Source organism: Cetorhinus maximus, chromosome 18, assembly GCF_964194155.1.
Source record: "Cetorhinus maximus chromosome 18, sCetMax3.hap1.1, whole genome shotgun sequence".
NCBI lineage: Eukaryota > Metazoa > Chordata > Chondrichthyes > Lamniformes > Cetorhinidae > Cetorhinus > Cetorhinus maximus.
This window is the reverse complement of record NC_135896.1, coordinates 32,066,979-32,082,659: the sequence shown is the minus strand read 5'-3', so window position 1 is coordinate 32,082,659 and position 15,681 is coordinate 32,066,979. Positions and strand designations below refer to the sequence as shown.

Here is a 15,681-nt window from a genome sequence, read left to right as displayed (position 1 = left end):
TTTGTATTTGTAACAGATTGACCACTTGAGAGAATTTAATACCTTTGAATGGGTTTCATAGATGCGACTTTTTTTCTGTATCAATTGTGTATGAGTGAGCTCTCTTAGATTGTTAGAAATTTAATTTGTTTTCATCTACACCTGGCTCCTGAGGTCAGCTCATAGTGGCTACTGGGTGAGTATCTACGGAGGTGGAGGTGGATGGAGGTGGCATTTGAAATTAGGGGGGCCATGAGGGTGGATGGAGGGGTGAGGTTAGCAGGTCTAACAGCCTTTTATAAAACTGGGCCGATGTCTCAGAGAACAGAGGCGGACTGGTTATAAGGCCCACCTCTGTTCTCTGAGACTTCGGCTCAGTTTTATAAAAGGCTTTTAGGCCCTCTAACTCTCGCCCCATCATGATTATAACCAGCCTGCCTCAGCACTCACCCACCTCCATGCCTGCCTCCGAACTGCTCCTGGAGGGGGCAGGTCTGACTCGACCACGGTCCTGTCCCCCGGAGCGAAAATCATGTGCACTGGGGTTGATTCTATGGAGATAGGTCTGCCGAGCCAGGAAATTTCCACATTCGAACTTCCTGCCTCCATGGTGAAACTCAAGTCCCAGAGATCAAATTTAGAAACTTTCTGACCTATATGACTCAAACTATTCAGCTGGGAAGGCGCCTGCTAACAATATCTAGCTGGCCTATGTTTTTAAAAGTTTGTTATATTACAAACCTTCAATTTATCTCTATGTTTTGAGGTAAGCACCCCTGAACAATTGCAATGAAATGGTGAAGAATTTCTTAATCTTATCTCTTCAATTGACATGTAACATTTTAGCTTTTGATGGCATTTGTTTATGTAATTCCCGCCATCTCTTGGCACAAGGTCACCAATTCAGAGGTCCTGGAGTGTATAAATTCCATCAGCATACACTCATTGCTAAGCCAACAATGCCTGCACTGACTCAGCCATGGATGAAGGCCGTATACCCAAACATGTATACCTCTGTGTACTGAACTGGCCACTGGGTCACAAACTCCTGGGTGCCCATTGCTCCACTACAAGGGCACCTGAAAGTGAGATATGAAGATGGCAGGAACTAACACTGACAACTGGAAGACAGTTGCTGATGGCCTCTGGAGGCTCACTGTCTATAAGGGCATTGGAAGAAGCAAGCAGACACGGAAACTGCGGATGGCTGAGAAGAGGGCCCAGAGAAAGCAGATGCCAGCAAATTGTGCAGCCTCTCAGCAGTAGAGACTGCCTTGCCAGAGCAGGGGTCCTGAGCCACACCACATGATATTTAACACAGAGTTAATCACCACAGTGCAAATCATCATCTTACAAGGCAGAAGGCTGCCACCAATCCTGTAACACTCCTCCTGTCTTATTGTATTCCCATCCAGGGTTGATAATTTTGGTTTCCATCCCTTCCTTTGGAGAAGCTTTATCCTTGAGGCCAAATTGTGCAGTAGGATTCAGACATGCCAGCCCAGAAAATAAACAAAAGCTTCAAAAGCTGTTCTAGCCCCTGAAAAACTGATGCCTCGTAAATGGTTCTCTATATAAGTAGCTGCACAGGCTTATGTGGTAAGTTAACGATATACACAACCTTCATTCGTTTCAACATGAATACCAGCCTCGTCCCTTAACCATACATTTCTGCTGCTTGCACCTTTATATGTGATTTCGCTGTCGTCAGTATCAACTACTCTTAATATTGCTCTTGCTGACATCCCATCATCTGCTGTCCATAAACCCCAACCTAACCAACTTGCCTATATCCTAGACCACACTAACTTCTGCTCATCTGTCTCATCCCTGCTCAATGAGGGGCAATGGTTCCCCGTGGCCTGCCCAATCCCCATATACATTAATATCAAATGCATTTCCTTATCTATGGATCATTTAAGTCTTGTATCATGTGCAATCTCCTCCAGCCTTATATCTCCACTTGTTTCTCTGAAGTCAGTCTTCTGCTTCGTCTCTCCTCCCTTTGCCTCATCATTGGTGGAAGCCTTCAGCCCTTTGAGTTGTACTTTCTGCATCTATCTATTTTAAGGATAGTTCTCTGTTCTTCCAGCACTTGTTTTAACACTTGTTTGCTATCATACAGTCAAATATGAAGCAAAATAGGTTCAATACTTACATCTGAAGAGAACTTGAATTTTAATGGAGCTTTCTTGAAAGTTGCCTACTCAATCTTCTCAGCACTGAAGATAAGGCATAGTTCATTCACCAACTATTTGATTTTTTTGAGTCAATCAATTTGAAGGCAAGGAGTTCTGTGGAAAGTAATAAAATTGACAAGGAGTACAAGACCAGTTTTGGTGCCAATCAGGTTTCTTAATTGAAACTGGAAACAGATTGAAGGCAAGTAAACTTACCTGATAGATACCTGTCTGGGAATTGTGACAGGTAAGTGACCTAAAGTGACCTATGAGGGAGTCACATCTCCAATTCAGTAGGCCATTAGGCCATTAGGCATGACGCAAGAGACCAGCTGCAAAATTACAAGTCTATGAAGAAACATTTACAAAAACAAGCACTCTTTTCTGCATAATACATCCAAGAAAATAATTTAAAGTACAAATAGTTCAAAATAAAAATGGAAAGATTCACTCTAAAGGACTGGGAATGAAAATTTTCCCTACTTTGGTGCATTTTCCCACCTTTTGCGTTTGTTTTGGGTTTCTGCTGGTTGGTCGTTTTCTGCAGCTGAGTAAAAGCTGCACAATTCCTCGTAACCGACTATTGTTCTATTTGGTGTCCAACCGATTGGATCAGCATTCTCTACATGAAGCATTGGCGAGACAGTCAATACTTCTCTATTCTTATGGCAAGATGTATCCACAGGGTGCTGATAGGGGCTGATGAAGGTCATTGGCTGTCTATTGAACATATTTGATAATACATTAGCAGAGCTATCAGTAAAATTGATTTAACTTCAGGTCAAACTGCTGGAACGCCCTCTTTGGATCTTTTTTCTACTCGGACAGGGCAAAAATGCAGTTCAGACAGTGAATGAATATTTTGAACATGTGACCTCCAAATCAGTGAAGTAAATGTATTCACACCATTGCTATTGGAACCATTGATGCATTTCAACCCCTGATCAACCTCCAGTATATAATAACTTGATTCAAAGACCTGCTGAGTTTTTCCAGGTAATTCTGTTTTTGTTCCAGTATATAATAACTTAATTCAAAGTATTTTGTCCTAGACTTCTCACCCCAAGTGAAAAAAGTGTTGCAAATGTGTTCATGATTTCTAAAGATTACAACTTCCTTAGCTATAAACAAAGCAACAGAAACCATGAGCAAACAAAATAGAGCTACTATTTATTTGGGCACGAGAAGTTCCTTTGAATGCGTTTTTAAATTAGGTATTCACAGAGAATATCACACCAAATTCATTTCACATTGCTAAGCTTATCTAAGGAGCAGTGTTCTCTATTGAACAATAAGAAGCACATTTATTTCCAACATAAGGTATCAGAAAGTTTGACTGGAGAAAATTTAAAATCTAAAGCAGAACTGATTTTCAATCAAAATTTAGAATACTTCTGATCAAACTGTGAAACTAAATTAAATTAAAATGTGTGGTTTTTGAAAACCTCCCATTATGGTGATAAAATCTTTTGCTACCACCGTGACCAACAGTGAAAACGATTCATCTTTGGAACCGCAAACAGATTGCTGAACCTTCGGGGCGTTTTCAAGATGGCAGCTAAAAAGCTCTCATGGTGGAGGGGTCTAATTATATTTTTACATATGATGCTTTTGAACTAGCTGTAGAATCAACTCCTAGTTTTTTTTTAATTGCATAAGGTAAAAATGTGCACCTACGTGACAAAGCAACCTTCCTTCTCACTCTGATAAAAGCAAAAAACTGCTGATGCTGGAAATCCAAAACAAAACTAAAAATAGCTGGAAAAACTCAGCAGGTCTGGCAGCATCTGCAGAGAGGAACACAGTTAACATTTCGAGTCCGTATGACTCTTCAACAGAACTAAGTAAAAGTAGAAAAGAGGTGAAATATAAGCTGGTTTAAGGGCGGGTGGGACAGGTAGAGCTGGATAGAGGACTGGTGATAGGTGGAGATAGCCAAAAGATGTCATAGACAAAAGGACAAAGAGGTGTTGAAGGTCTTTTAGTCTATTTTGATCCCTTCCCTTCACCCCACCCCACCCCCACTAGGGCGATCTGTACCTTGCTTGTCCTGCTTTCTACCCTTAATTAGCACATTCCTTAGATAATATCACCACCTTCAACACCTCTTTGTCCTTTTGTTTTTTCAAACATTTTGCATTTTGTTCAAGTGATTGACATAATATTTCTTGAAATAGGTTTGGGTTGGTAATTGTAAGATGACCAAATGAGCCACTGTCAGCATCTTATCTTGCATCCCAGAAAAATATAACATAAATACTGACTATATTTCCTGCATATATTGTAGGCATTGAAATTGAGAGTATTTGGATAGCAATCTAATTTATCTTGAGTTCCAAAATTGAACATCTGATCTTAACAGAGGCTCAAAGCTTGGGTTTAAGAGACATATTAATAATTTATACACTCCTCTAATCTAGGATGTTCTATGATGGAACATTTTGAAAAAATTTTGAAGTGCACATTTAATCCTCCAAGAGTTAATAGACACTGAGATGAACCAATACAGAATTGGATCCAGGCCAATTAAACATGATGGCAAGAGTTTCTGCTTTGGGTGCAATTGGCAATCCAAGGGAAAATTATGCCCAAAATTGCATTAGTTTTCAGAAATTTTTGTTTGCTTATGTTTCTGCTCAAATGCATTTGCATATTGTTGAACGTGAAATCTTCCATGCGATCAGCATTTTGGAACTTGCTTCCACAAAAATAATTTGCATTAAAAACATTAGTCCTTGATGTATTTAAGACTTGCAACCTAGCGCAGTTTGGTTACTATATCTAAAAATGGGTTTATCACAAATTTAGCATTCCTAAACAGAGTGCCTAGCCCACCATCTCTAAGTAATCCAGTTTTAAACAATGATAATCACTTAAAAAAAACTATACAGAACCATTTACTCATTTCATTGATGTACAATAATCAGTTCCTTACTAAATAAAAACTTCTAACAGATGCCTAGTAGCATCCTTGTGCCTAAAAAACATAACTTAATTTGAAGAACATCTTCGAAGGCCCAGACACAGATGCAATTAGTGGGAACTCACAGTTGTGGGAATTCGTGCTAGAGTTGTGGCCAGCTTTGTGTGCTGGGCCAACCTCTAGAGCATGGTTTTTAACCAAGTAGGTTTTGGAAATTTGCATTGGATATAATTTACGTTTGAAATTCCTTGATCTTTTGTGCTGGCTTTGCTGGTGTTGGTGAGTTTGGCTGAAAAAGATCATCTCAACCTGGTGGAAACTCCACATGCCGGTCCAGACCCGATGTGCTGAATGGCCTCCTTCTACACCATAACAATTCTGTGGTTCTGTGAACTCCTGTTACAACTGTCATTATCTTGCCCACTCCACATTGACGTGGCTCTGTCATTAGCTACAGCCTACATGAGTTGAATTAATAGTTTCTTTGTGTTGTAAAGGCGGTGTGGGTATGATGTCAAGTGACAGTTAAAGGCAATGCATTGAACATCTACCCTTCTATGAATACATCAAATTTTCAGATTTAGGTGACCCCATAGCTTCCTGCATGAACTCTACATGTAGTATTCAGCTAAGACATATAACATGGATTTTTTTGAAAGAATGCTACAATGCAAATAATAATCAGTCACATTGATTCCCTTTTGTTCAACTTCCATTCATTATTTCTTATTAAACTAGATGAAGAATTATAGTTCTTTTTCTTTTGTGTAATCTCCTCCTGTCCTTTTGCTCACTATGCTAAGTATCATCAGGAGCGGGGGAGGTGCGCAGAGCCATGTAGCGAGGGATAAATACCTGGGTGGGATCCAAATTGTTCCAAGACCTCGAAACCTGCTGGAAGATCTTGGCAGCTGCTAAGGTATAGAGAAGAGAATTTAAAAAAGAATTCAGTTGGTTACTCCCCGTCTTTTCACCAATGTCTTACAACATTGTAGATAAGCAGCAATGGAGCTCAACCTCCTTAAGAGCCTTTTGCAAGGAAATGCAAGGAAAGACAAGGCACCTCATAAAATAGAACAGTTCATAAAGTGCACACAAACTTCACAGATTTAATTAGTTGCAATTTTGTAACAAAAGAAACGCTGCTGTCACTCCTCAGGGTTTTTCTTTTAAATTATTAAGATCTTGCCACTATGGAGAAACATGAAAGGCAGGTATGTGAGCTGGCTGCTTCTCACCCTTCTCTGCTTGGAGGTGTACAAGACCTAGATCAGCATGGTACTTTTCTTATTATTTCCCCTCCTCTGAGGAAGTGTTTCATGGAAATGGCCTGATTGTAAAATTCAAGTGTAAGGGAGTGCTGTCAACATTGGGCCTTTGTTTGAGGATAGATTTATGATCCAAACAAGTGCAAAAGTTGGCAAATGAAAAGTGGGTCAGTAAAGGAAGGAGAGATGACTTGTGCTTTCGTTTTCTATCATTTTTATGCAAGATAAGGTAAGATGGCTATAAGCCTGGTGATAAATATGAAGGCTAATGAGAAATCTTTAAAAGGGTAAGTTGTCCCTATTACCTTGATAATCCTGCTTTCAAATTCCATTAACAGAAGCCTCTTTTCCTTATCATGGCCCGATACTGTTTGCATTTATATTTTTCATTCCTCCACTGTTAATCAATGAGAAGAAGCAAATAACTGAGCAAATGAAAGGGTTTATGGAGAGAGCAATAAACAAGCACAGTAAATGCATCTTAAATTATTATATATTTCCCATGGGGGAAAGAAAATAAATATATGTAACGAGCCAACTTTTGTGGCATTGCAAAGAGAGGGGTCAATACCACGGACAGTATCGATGTACTCGGGGTTGGTGGCATAATTGAACCAAGGCATTGTGGGAGGTTAGAGAAAAGGGAGAGGGTGGGGGAGGAGAGAGGACTAGGGAAGCTATCAGAAAAACCTCTTTAGAATCGATTGATGTTTGTGAAGTGGGCATTACAGTTGAACCCCAAACACTGTCACCATCCTGCCTTGCAGAAAGTTTGTTGTGAGCCTGTTTATAAACTGGCAATCGGACTACTCACAGAGCTAACCAGCAAATATTAATATTTTCTGCTATTTTAAAAACAGAATTTACATGTGCCTTCAAGATGTTTCTTTATTTTTCACTTGCTGTCGAGAAATGGGAATCAAGTCAGAAGAATAGGCAGGAATAAAGTTAATGAGACCAATGTAATTATATGCAATGGGCTCCCCACGCTCTGGAGAGCAGTGACTTGCCTAACAGCCACTACTACCAAGGTCAATCTCCCCACGCACCCTTCGGAATAACCAACACTCCACTTTTCCCGAGCACAGCTGCTGACACTACAGCACCTTGGGTATTTTTATGATTCATTTATAGCACTCTTTAACAAGTGATCAAAACCTTCGATGACATTCATCACTAAAAATATTTTTTTCATTTAGCTTCGAAAGAAAGCGGTGAGGCTGGAGCCTGTATTTTATGTATCTTTGAAAAGGTGATAGTAAATTCTGACATTTCAACATCTGCAGATGATAATTGAGTTTTAGACAAAATGAGGCAATTGTCCTTTAAAGTGTCATGCATAGACAGCATTTTGACAGTCTGAAAGTCACTTTATCCTTTCTTCTGTATTTGTTGAAAATTACACAGGTTTTGCTTAGTATTAACTTCAACAACGTCCCACAGCTCAGTCACACTGGACAGGATTTCAGGGTTTATGATGTTGTCACTTGACCATGTGTATTCAAACTGTGAGTTTGTACTTGCTTTCAGGATATCATTTGGAATAAAAGCAATGTCAGTAAAAAAATAAGTGAAATAAATCAATATATTGACCTTTTCCTGCACATTTTAAATGGCTGCTATACTTCAAAATAGTTTATTTCCACCTCTTCCTTTATTCCTCACTTTTACTTTTAGAATAACAGAAATGAATTCTGCACAAAATCCTTTACTAATTGATTAAAATTCAAAATTAAGATTGGAAGTATTGATTTTCATTAACTTCCTAATTTTTCAACCCATTTGTTTTGGTGAGTACAGAGTTACAGGACATTAAGGCCACAAAATTGGGCTCAAAGCGTCATTGGAGCTGGTGCTAAGAAAGCCGCAGCAGCAGAAAATTGAAGCCAGATCGATTCTGACCTTGTCTCTTTTGGCCTGCATGGCACTCCATACTTGAATGAAGGGCAGGATGCAGACTGGGCAGATTGTGGCTTCTCACAGTTTCTAAGGTTGCTCCATGGGGGAATGCCCCACTGGCGCTATTTCAAGAGCCAACCATCGAACTTGTTTTTGAGATGTGGATGCAGGGATAAATATTGGCCAGGACACTGCGGAGGACTCTCCTGTTCTTCATCAAAATAGTTCCATATGATCCTTTGCATTTACCAGAGCAGGCAAAAGGGGCCTCTGAAAGACAGCGCCTTTGACAGTGCAGCACCCTCTCAGTACTGCACTGGAGTATCAGCCTTGAGTTTTGTGCTGAAGCGGTGGAGTGGGAGGATGAAAATTTGTTTAGTTACAACAGCTTTGTGTGAAGTATTTACAGCCGAGTTCTTGAGGAAAGTTCATCTTGTAATCAAACAAGGCTAAATCGAAGAAGTATATTTTATTAACATGTTCTCCCTAATAGTGTGCTGTACTCTTCAAGTTTCATAGATGCATGTGTATTTGAGTTACATATGGGGAAGGACATAATTAAATTAATTGCATATAGATACCAAGTTTAACAAATATGTTGTTAAAAGGACAGCCACATTTGCATAACCAATATATCCTTCTGGTCTCATCAGTTATAACTTAAAGGAGTCAAGGAATCAATTTGCTAATCAATCTGATTTGCACATTTGTGATTTCTTTCTATATATTCATTATTAATAATGTCTATTTACTCAGCTCTCTGTTCCCATGTACAATTAATACAGCTAATGATTATAAATAATTTTATTCTTCAAAACTGATCTGAGGCAATATTTTTGATATAAACATAAAGGTACAGGTGCTTAGAACAGAATATTTGTGCAAACAGTGGGTTAGTTTGAGCGTGATGGCAAACCTTCAAGCTTTTGACCAACCATACTATTCGATAATGCATTCCTCAAACAAAATTCCCAGCTTCAAGACACTTTGGCTGTTCATAGAACTAATCATCAAGCCATTATGAACTATCTCCTCTTACTTAAACCAGCTTTTAGGAATTCAGTGTGAAATGTTACCACACCTGCCCATCTACCTTTAGATAGGCAACACAGTGAGGTGTCCGCTACCTCTCAGTTTTAAGGCTTTCTATGGGAGGAATCTTGTGAAGGTGATGGGGGTCTTGCCTGCTGGCTGAAAAGCCAGTGAGAGACCTTCCTCCTTTGGTCCTTTCCCTGGGATCATAACCCTAGCGGTGTAGGTCCTGCCCATCAAGAGCTGCTGCCAATCAGAGACCAGCTACTCTTTTACCTAGCAGCATCAGCAGGGAGGCAGTGGCTGCTACAGGAAAGACACGCACCAGAGGCCCAGGATCATGAAGCAACCAAGGTCAGAGGTAAATAATGGCGGGAGGAGTTTTGCGGAGTGGGAGTCACAGGGTAGGGAGACGGAGTGGGGGTCAGCAGTAAGGATAGGGGGCTGGCTCTCAGCAGACTCTCCCCCTCTCCAATGCCAAGCCTTTGAAGGAGGGACACTCCCCCACTCAGCCCCTGGGAGACAACAAGCAGCCCGCACAGGTTTACTTGTTGTGCATGCAACAAGGTGACAGGCCTGCCCACAACTGGGTTAATAACAATGGTGGCAGAATGAGGCTCTTAAGTGGTTATTAACTGTCCACATAAAGGCTTCAATTGATGGCTGGGTGGGAAGGTCGATCACAAAGGTCTTCCCAACCTGACTTAGTTGGGGTGGAAGCTGAAAGGCTGCAGGGTTTCCACCCAATTAAATGCCTCCCCACCTCCAAACATGGCACAAGAGAGAGCAGAAGATTCTGTCCTATGCATGCAGTGCTCTGAAGGGTTCTTCCAACCCTCATGTAGTTCATTGGATGCCAACTTGGCCTGGTCCAAGACCACAGGGATACCATTATAGGTTTAATGACTGGAACAAGTCACTTTAGGGGGAGATGGTGGCATAGTGGTAATGTCATTATACTAATAATCCAGAGGTCTAGACTAATGCTCTGGGACTATGGGTTCAAATCCCACCATGGCAGTTGATGGAATTTAAATTCAAGTATTAAAAAAATCTGAAATTAAAAGCTAGTCTTAGTAATGGTGACCATGAAACTATCATCAATTGTCATAAAAACCCATCTGGTTCACCAATGTCCTTTAGGGAAGGAAATCTGCTGTCCTTACCTGACCTGGTTTACATGTGACTCCAGACCACAGCAATGTGGGTCTGAAATGGCTTGGCAAACCACTCTATTCAAGGGATGGGCAACAAATGCTGGCCTTGCCAGTGATGCCCACATCCCATGAAAGAATAAATTTATAAAAAAATTTTTTTACATTATTGCACTGGTCCAGAGGTATCCTTCCGATCATGAGTGCCAACAGAAGAATGGTTTCGGGACTTTTTTGTGTTCTTTTGAGGAGTTGCACATGGCCCAGCAGTCAGTTGAGATTCAAGCAGTCATTTTAGATGCTCTGTATCTTCAATTGGTGAAACGATCATTCAGAGGAACTTGCATCATGCTGTGTTCAGGAGGATGGTGGCAAAACATTCACACAATTTACTGGGAGTTGCGCTGCTCATCCCTTTGCTTGTGATATTTGTTATGTGACTGTTGAAAACTCAAACATGTATTAACTGGGTTAGCAGTTAACTTGCAATCTTTTCCTTAGAGAGAGACATGTGGGGCCTCCAAATTAGCTCCAAGATGATAGCTGGTGATGGAATATTGGGACCACGTTAGCCATCTGTGGTCGACAGGGAAAGTCAAATCCCAAACCAAGCAGGTGCAGAGTATTCCAGAGCAACATTGATGATGATTAGTCATCCTGGCTTATTAGTGGGAATTGCAGGTGTAGAATTATCCATAATTATCTCAGGCAGTCAGGTGCTGTGACAGAGAAAAGTCAATGAATTTTCAAAGTGGTCAGTGAGCTCTGTGGATGCTTGTAACACGTCTTGTAAGCAGATGGGAAGCAGCCTTGTTCATTTCTGCCTTAAAAGCATTTCCCTTCAATGATTGGAATCCATGTAGACATATGAATATATTTTCTCTTATAATTTGTGGATAACTGTCCTGGAGGGAAATAATACACAAGTTTGAACAACAGCATAGTCTGTTGAATAACCAAAAGGGAGTATTCCTTTCACATGCAAAATTACGAACGTGTACTGTTTTCTTCCAATTATGATGGAAAGTCATCAACCTGAAACATTGGGCTGAATTTTCACTAAGTTATGATGACTCGGGAGCTCTTTAAAAATGGCAGTCAGTTCCTGGATTCCTGACCCTAACCCCCAGTTTCAAATTTTGGGAGTGCCTTTTAAGGATACAATCTGGCTCGGGTCAAAAACCTGCATCCTGGACTCCCGACCTGGCCGGCTCCATTGTGGAGATAGGCATGTCCTAATCCTACTCAATTTTTGTGGAGCTAGGCTAGGTTTTCAATGAATCATGGGTCACGGCACCTCAAAGGCATTGTGAACCATCCTCTGCATGAGGGCATCTTTAAAACGGTAAGTTTAAAAGGTTCTCATGTCCCGTCCCCGTTCCACCACCCCCCCCCCCCACCCCCCCCCGGCCCAAGCCAGCTAAGAGCCTGACATCAATCAGAGAAGTAAAACCCCTGAGCCCCAGAGAAAACATTGCTTGATTGACAGCTCTGGCTCTCTGCTGTCAATTTCAGAATCTTTATGCAAGGTTAAATGGTTTCAAAACTTGCAGTTTCAGCCAATATAACTTTTAAGTGCCTGGATGATTGACACTTTTATTATCCTTTAGTAAAAGGTTTTTTTTTAACATAGGGTAAAGTTTTGAATTAATGACTGTTTCTTATTTTTTTTACACATCCTATTGTCACTGTAGGGTTCACTGGTTCTATGTGGTGTATAGTGAGTCAATGTGCATGGAAAGGCCACAGCTTGGCATAGGGGGATCAGGGACCACAGGGGTTGTTTTGGGGGTATATCTTAGAATGGGGGCCATTGGAGTTGTTTGGGGCAACATACCTCGGATGGGGACTATAAGGAGCCATAAGAGGTGGGTGGAGGGCAGAAGGTGGCATGGATGGGGCATTGTGGGGGTGAGGGGATTTGAGACGTGAGAGCTCAAGGGCCTTTCTGTTTTTGTTTTAACTCCCACAGTACCAAGGTGGGCCTTTTAAACAGCCCACCTCGGCACCCGGCAGCCCCTATGGCTGCCTCCGACCTTTTCCTTGGTTGCAGCCCACATCCACCTCCACAATGGATATCCTGTCCGGGTGCTTCCTTCCAAGGCAGGTGGGCCGAGCCGGGAATTTTCACAACTCCCGCTACCCCAGGAATTTTCCCAACTCCCACCTTGAGGATGAAAATCCAAGCCCTTCACTCTGTTTCTCTCTCCATAGATGCTGCCTGAAGTATTTCCAGCAATTCCTGTTTTTATTTCAGATATCCAACATATTCTGATTTTGCACTATTTTTGGCAGTGTTTGTTTCTTTAACTTTACAATCATCGCCAAAATTGTATTTTGTAGTGAAGCAGTTGAAGGAAATGGACAGTTCATTCTGCTATTCAGAGGAATGTTAGTTATGGATCAATTTCAATAAATGCACTAGAGCTACTATGATAATGATTTAGCTGTTTTCAGTTTAGCAGAGCATTTCACACGTTAAGTCTATTATTCAGCGATTGCTGTCCTTGAATGAATAAGCATGACAGTCGATACAATTTAGCATTTTATATCTTTGTAGGTTTTTTACCTTATAATGTCATACAACTAATAAATAGCACGGCTGAATATGATGTATCATGAGGTTTTTGCTGCTCCTGGAAGATCATTTGGCTGTGTTGGGGCAGAAGGGAGGAATGGGATGATTGTGCACAGAAGATACACTGTGCCAGAATGGGATAGCCTCAGTGGACCAGCTGATCTTTACTTGTCCTTCTTCATAGCAGCAAATCAATAGGCATAATAATATGATATTCAAAAATGGGCTTCATATACATCACTCCTTCTGCACAATTTTCCTCTTGCTCCAGAAAATAGCATTATATTTACAGACAACTCTGCCCTTCATTCAATACTGTAGCATTATGGCATATTTCACAACCACCTAAATAGGTAGATGGGACCTTAATTTAACCTATTCTGAATGGAACCTCCAACACAACAATACCCCCTCAGTCCTGCATCGAGGTGTCAGTTCAGATTACATGCTAGAGTCCTGGAGTAGGATTCAATGCAACCATCGCTAGTCATAGAGGTGGGTGTGTTATCATTGAACCAAGCTGTTAGATGAGATGTAAGTGGAATGTTTGCAAGTCTGTGCCAATATTGTTCTTGTGCTGGTCACTCCCTAGAGAAGTTATCTTCTGTTTGATGCTTCACCAGGCATTAGGGAGGCACTGTATGGGCAAATCATACATCCTGCTGTGTAACATACCAGTAAACAGCAGGAAACATCAATCTAATTTACCTGCTTCTTCCCCATACCACTTTTGAGTGTTTCTCTCATGCCATGACTATCTGGTCTTCTTTAGCCAATTGGCACATATTCATTGCAGAATAAAATGCTTGTTAGGATTGGCCAATTCGAACTGAATATTCTGAAATAAAAAGTATTTCTTGTACAATTTTATGGGAACTTTTAGGGAAAAAAATGCAACCACTTTACAGTCTACTTCACTGAGCTGAGTACAGGATCTGAGCTATAAACATACCAACGTAATCTGAGTAGAAAAATGTTCAGAGAATAGGAATTTACGACAGTTGGGTTGATTGATTAGGAAAATGTCTTGGATTTTCACTGAACATTAATATTAATCAAGCACTGACTTGCACTTTATTCTTTTCTTTGCAGCTCCACCAACTGTAAGCATCATGCACTCTGGTCAAGCATGTAACATAGAAGAAGAACGCTATACAGAGAGAGTGTACACAATTCGGGAAGGAGAAACCTTGGAGCTAACCTGCCTTGTTCGAGGTCACCCTCGGCCACAGGTGAATCCAAAATCCTAGATTTCCAAGCAGAATTACCAATATACTTGTTCAGTTTTGTTTGATGGTTATTCCATTAATTTTATTTCAAACAATGAGTAGTTAAAATATTAATATATCCCTTTCAAATATAATTTAAGAGGCACTTAGTGCAATGCATTAAACATTGGCCTTTCAGTTCTGTGGCTGGGTTTAATTTCGCCCCAGACTAATGCAATGAAACTGCTGGATATAAGGGTTCTATACAAAATGGTTTAAACAGTCTCAATCCAGTTTGCAGTCATTGTAGCATATTACACAAAACTTTCCTGGTCAGGTACTAATTGACTATACAGATTAGCAACTTAATTCAGGCCCTATAATTGTTGCTGAGAGAAATGGAAAAATGGATACACTCAAGCCAGAGGGTGTGCTCCCCTCAGGCTGGGGCTGATATACATTGATTAGGGAGCAGAGGGGTGTTTATGTTGCATCTAACTGTTATAACTGACTTGAGAGCACAGATTCTGAGTATATTAAATGGAAAATACATCATTCTGTGGCACTAACATCCTTCATCTTAATTGGGGACAAGGAAGTAAAAATTAAGATAAATGTATCATTCGCATAAAACACCTTTTGATTTGTTTAATGCTATCCTCTATCAGCATATTTCCACCTTAGCCATCACTTTTGATATCCTTTAGTATGATGCACACATCCAGTGATAATTTGTCTGTACCTCTAGAGTATGTAGTGCCCTATTTTCCAATCAATCTCTTTTTGATTGAAGATCCACTTGTGAAACAGATTGCAGCTCACTGCATTGTTGACAGGTAGAGTTGGTACTAGCACCATTTTCAAATTAAAAAATAATGATTTCCTCACATTGTGACATACCTGCAGACATTCTTTTCCAAACCTACACTAGTGTGAATAAAATTAACAGACTCACACATAGAGGATGGTTTCTCATGGCATCGGGTCAACTCCAGAGGCCTTTAAAATGGAGAATGGGACCCAGATGTGGAAGTCCAGCCGCTATTTCTAGCAGATCCCATTTTTGCCAGCGGGGAAAAGGAAGCGGGGTGTGAATTACACAGGTGGGGAATCTGAAATCAGCAGAGCTATTTGAACTTAGTTCCAAGTTCAAACAGGCCCCATTTTCCCTGTTTCAAGTGCCTTAGCCCATATTGTGGGAGTCTAAAATTTATGGAGGAGGCAGAAACACACTTGAAGGATTGATATGGTCTTTTTAAACATCATGATCTGAAATTATTTAAAACTCCAGCCCTTTAAAAATGAAAAAAATACCCCACAGCTTTCAGTTGGAATAAAAAGGTAGACAACCACTGCTAAAGAGAAATAATTGACAGGTCATCTGGTGTAGCTTAGAAAACAAAAACATCAGCACCTATTCAGACTTCATTGCTGATATTTCCCAAGGGTTGTTATTACAG

At 40.6% G+C, this 15,681-nt stretch overlaps 1 protein-coding gene and 1 long non-coding RNA gene across 3 annotated transcripts in view; one reads left to right on the top strand and one right to left on the bottom strand.

Moving 5' to 3' along the window:
* Positions 1-15,681, top strand: part of mdga2a (MAM domain containing glycosylphosphatidylinositol anchor 2a) — a 918,070-nt gene that overhangs the window by 216,890 nt on the left and 685,499 nt on the right. For both annotated transcript variants that reach the window (XM_078562337.1, XM_078562336.1), the window contains exon 2: positions 14,106-14,245. In XM_078562337.1, coding sequence (XP_078418463.1) covers positions 14,106-14,245 — 140 coding nt within the window. The remainder of the gene's footprint in view (positions 1-14,105; positions 14,246-15,681) is intronic.
* LOC144693472 (uncharacterized) lies at positions 2,144-2,776 on the bottom strand. The gene is made up of 3 exons (XR_013579544.1): positions 2,661-2,776; positions 2,376-2,491; positions 2,144-2,273 (listed from the first exon to the last, which is right to left on the bottom strand). It is a non-coding gene; the product is annotated as an uncharacterized LOC144693472 (long non-coding RNA).